At 44.8% G+C, this 4,229-nt stretch overlaps 1 protein-coding gene across 6 annotated transcripts in view; it reads right to left on the bottom strand.

Moving 5' to 3' along the window:
- Positions 1–236: 236 nt before the first annotated feature.
- Positions 237–4,229, bottom strand: part of LOC110325815 (folate receptor alpha) — a 13,886-nt gene continuing 9,893 nt past the window's right edge. For all 6 annotated transcript variants that reach the window (XM_029532806.1, XM_029532792.1, XM_029532796.1 and 3 more), the window contains 3 exons: positions 2,233–2,421; positions 791–926; positions 237–650 (listed from right to left, as the gene is read on the bottom strand). In XM_029532806.1, coding sequence (XP_029388666.1) covers positions 370–650; positions 791–926; positions 2,233–2,421 — 606 coding nt within the window. In that variant the 3' untranslated portion in view covers positions 237–369. The remainder of the gene's footprint in view (positions 651–790; positions 927–2,232; positions 2,422–4,229) is intronic.

Raw genomic sequence — 4,229 nt, forward strand, 5'->3', positions numbered from 1 at the left:
AGATAGACAGATAGATGGATAGATAGATAGATTGGTAGATAGCATAATCCTGGGCTTGGCTGTGAGTTAGAGCTCTTATGAAAAATAAAATCAAGATCCATGGTTGTGGCTCAGTTTAGAAAAATCAAGTGAATCTGACTAGCTCACAGTGTCAGAGCTGGGAACTAGCACGTTTAAACAACTTCAATCAATGGGAAGTAGGAAGCAAAATAAATACATTCTCATTCACACTCAAATAATTCATAAGGCACATGTGGAATGTCTGGTTTATTAAAGAGGCTGTCAGAGCCCCACCACAAAGGAGGCTGGGAGCTGGGAGGCTAAGCCAATCAGGGTGGCGCTCCAGACAACTGAAGGTAAAACAGGAACTCAGCTGATCACCCAGAGCAGCACTAAGGACAGGCTGCACACGAGTGGCCAGGCCCCATGAAGCCCCGCTCCACTCATGGCCTCGGCATAGAACCTCGCCACTTCCTCGTTGGGGTTGCCTTGGGCTGGGTCGAACCACATCTGAATGCAGCGGCCGCTCCCTCGGCTGTAGTTGCTGAGCTTGTAGGAGTGACTCCAGATTTCCTCACACAGAGCAGCGGATGTAGGGAAGTAGAAGGTAAAGGGATGGCAGGAGGCACCCACAGGGCACTCGTTATGCCCTATATAAACGACGGAAGACCGTTAGTCACTGTGCCCAGCGCCATCGCTGGTTATAACCCTCAAAATCCCCTATTTTCACACAACAGCTACACGACCCCAACCCCTGCACCGTTAAATGCCCACTACACCCACTCCTTACCCGAGGACCAGTTCCATCCCTTGTGCCAATTGCTCTTGCACGTAAAAGAGCTCCGGCAGTCCTCCCACCACTGCTGACAGTCCTCTTTGCACAGGGGAACATCAAGGATCCGCTCTTTGCGCCAGCTCTGGTCCACCTGAGAGAGGGTGTAAAAGGTTTTGAACTCAGGAACCTAAGAAATGCAGCCTGACTACCGCAAACACACAGGGCACCGGCCCTTTCAGTGCCAGAAGTGCGACAGGGCCTTTTCCAGGTCGGACCACCTTGCCTTACACATGAAGAGGCAGTTTTAAATACCACGTAGTGGATATGACCCACACTGCCAGGAGAGAGAATTCAGTATTTTTTTTTTCTAACCTTTCACACTGTCTTCCCATGAGGGGAGGAGCCCAGCTGGCAGGCGCTACAATCATGGTCAAGTTCCCAGCAAGTCAGCTTGTGAATGGATAATCAGGAGAAAGGAACTGAGTTCAAGAGACAAAACAAAAAATACTAAAAACAAACAAACAAACAAAAAACAAACAAAAAAAAGAAAAAGAAAAAAAATCACAGAACAGATGGGGTCTGAGACTGAATCTTCTATCATTCCAATATCAAATCCAACTTGAACCTGCCCGGACTTACAAAACGCCAAGGGGTGACTGGAAGCTTGTGGATATCAGGGTATATACTAAATCAGTGAGCTTGGGGGGAGGGAAGACCAGGATTCCCTTGAATTGTGTTTCGATGATGCAATACACACGTAAAGATCACCTTGTATGCTCTTTGCCTTCTAAAAAAAAAAAAAAAGCCATTATTGTGTCAGAGGAAGAGGAAGCGATTCAGGTACAGAACATGTTCTAATAGCCTAAATGATGGTGCTTGGTGAGTTGTGGTTCTAAAGGTACCAAACGGGGGAGCCAAAGTTCTCCAACTGCTGCGTACTTTTGACAAGGAAAATCTCGTTTTGTCTTCCGATCTACATTGATGACCTAAGCCAGGTAAATAAGCCTGGTTTATTTCTGTAACATTTTTATGCAGACAGTCTGTTATGCACTGTGGTTTCAGATGTGCAATAATTTGTACAATGGTTTATTCCCAAGTATGCCTTTAAGCAGAACAAATGTGTTTTTCTATATAGTTCCTTGCCTTAATAAATATGTAATATAAATTTAAGCAAACTTCTATTTTGTATATTTGTAAACTACAAAGTAAAAAAAAAATGAACATTTTGTGGAGTTTGTATTTTGCATACAAGTTTGTATTTCTCATCAAGGTAAGGAATAAGTTTTAAATAAACCTATAATATTTTTAAAAAAAAGAAAGAAAGAAAGAAAGAAAGAAAGAAAGAAAGAAAGAAAGAAAGAAAGAAAGAAATGCAGCCTGAGTAGAATCGGAGCTGCAGACATAGCCTGTAGACTGGAGAGCACAGCTACCCTGCTGGCACTGGGGGACACTCGTACCTGCTGAATCCAGGGTCCCAAGTTCGGGGAACACTCATAGAGGCAAGTGTCTTGGATAAAGTGCCGTTTGCATTCCGGCGTCATAGTTCCACAGTGGTTCCAGTTGAACCGGTACAGGTAGGAAATGTCCTTATGTGCTTCCTGGCTTGTGTTCGTGGAACAGCAGGAATTCGTCTTCCAGGGGCTGCACTGTGAGGTGGAAATCACAGGACCAAGTGTCCATGGCCAAGCACAGACAGAATATTCCACATGCAGCCTTGCACCTTGGGAACCCTTGATTGCCTAGCCATTGGCGATCGATACTTGCTGCTAATCCCTTGCTTGTTTTAGAAGCGCAGAAGGTACAGTTCTCACAAAATTTATTAATTCACGAGCCCTGGAGAGATGGCTGGCTCAGTGGGTTGTTCTTGCAGAAGACCAGGGTTTGGTTTCAAGCACCCATATGGAGGCTCACAACTGTCAGTAATTCTTTCCCCTGTCCCTTCCCTTTCTCCCTCTTGCTACTGCATTGGTTCTCTCCTCCCGGCCTGCTAGCTCTGGCCTATAGGTTCTTTATTTATTTCTCCTTAAGGATGGTTGTGAGTCACCATGTGGTTGCTGGGATTTGAACTCAGGACCTCTGGAAGAGCACTCGCTGCTCTTAACCGCTGAGCCATGTCACCGTCCCCTGGAATTCTTTGTTTTGTTTTGTTTTGTTTTGTTTGTTTTTCAAGACAGGGTTTCTCTGTATAGCTCTGGTTGTCTTGGAACTCACTTTGTAGACCAGGCTGGCCTCGAACTCAGAAATCCACCTGCCTCTGCCTCCCGAGTGCTGGGATCAAAGGCGTGCGTCGCCACGCCTGGCGCCCCTGGAATTCTTATTCAAGGGATCTGATGCCCTGCCTCTTTTGATCTTCAAAGGCCACAGGCACACAGGCGATGCACATGCATACATACATACATACATATATACTATGTACATGATACATGCATGGAAGCAAACGCTCAAATACATAAAATAAAAATAATTTAAAATTATTAATTCACGCCTTTAATCCCAGCACTCGAGAGGCAGAAGCAGATGGATCTTAGCCCAAGGCTAGCCTGGTCTACAGTGCTACAGTGTTAATTCTAGGAGAGACAGAGCTATACAGAGAAATCCTGTCTCAAAAAAAAACAAAAAACAAAAAACAAAAAAAACAAAACAAAACCAAAAACATTAATTCCATTAATTCACACGTATTGTTTCTTTTGGGGTTTGGTTGGTTGGTTGGTTGGTTGTTTTTTTTTGAGATAGGGTTTCTGACTATCCTGAAACTCACTATGTAGACCAGACTTGATTTAAACTCCAAGTGATCTGACTGCCTCTGCTTTCTAAGTGCTAGAATTAAAGGCACGGGCCACTCACTATGCCTTGGTATTTTTTTTCTTTTGCACATGTGCTTCTGTGTGTGTGCCTGTGTGTGTATCTATGAGTGTTCACACACACATTTGTATGCAAGCGTAGAGGTCAGAAGACAACCTCAGGCAGCCTGCCCACTTTGAGGCAGGGTCTCTCACTGGCCTGGAGACCACAAATGAAGCTACCCTAACCGCTGATAAACATTCCGACTCACTGGTCTTTATCTCCTCCATGCTGAGGTCATAAACCCACATGACCTCCACCCTTGGCATTAGTACATGAGTCCTGGGGATTAAACTCAGGTCCTCATGGTTGTGAGGCAAGGGTTGTCTCCCCAGTCCCTTTGACTTTCCTTAGTTAATTAAAATTTTAAAGCCTGGAATGGTGGGTGGCACATGCCTTTAAATCCCAGCACTCGGGAGGCAAAGGCAGATTTCTGAGTTCAAGGCCAGCCTGTTCTATGAAGTGAGTTCCAGGACAGCCAGGGCTACACAGAGAAATCCTGTCTTGAAAAACCAAAAAAAAAAAAAAAAAAAAAAAAAAAAAAAAAGCCAGGTTCTCACTAGGTAACCCTGGCTGGCCTGGAACTCACTATACAGACCAGGTAAACCCAGCT

Source organism: Mus pahari, chromosome 1 (genome assembly GCF_900095145.1).
Source record: "Mus pahari chromosome 1, PAHARI_EIJ_v1.1, whole genome shotgun sequence".
Lineage (NCBI taxonomy): Eukaryota > Metazoa > Chordata > Mammalia > Rodentia > Muridae > Mus > Mus pahari.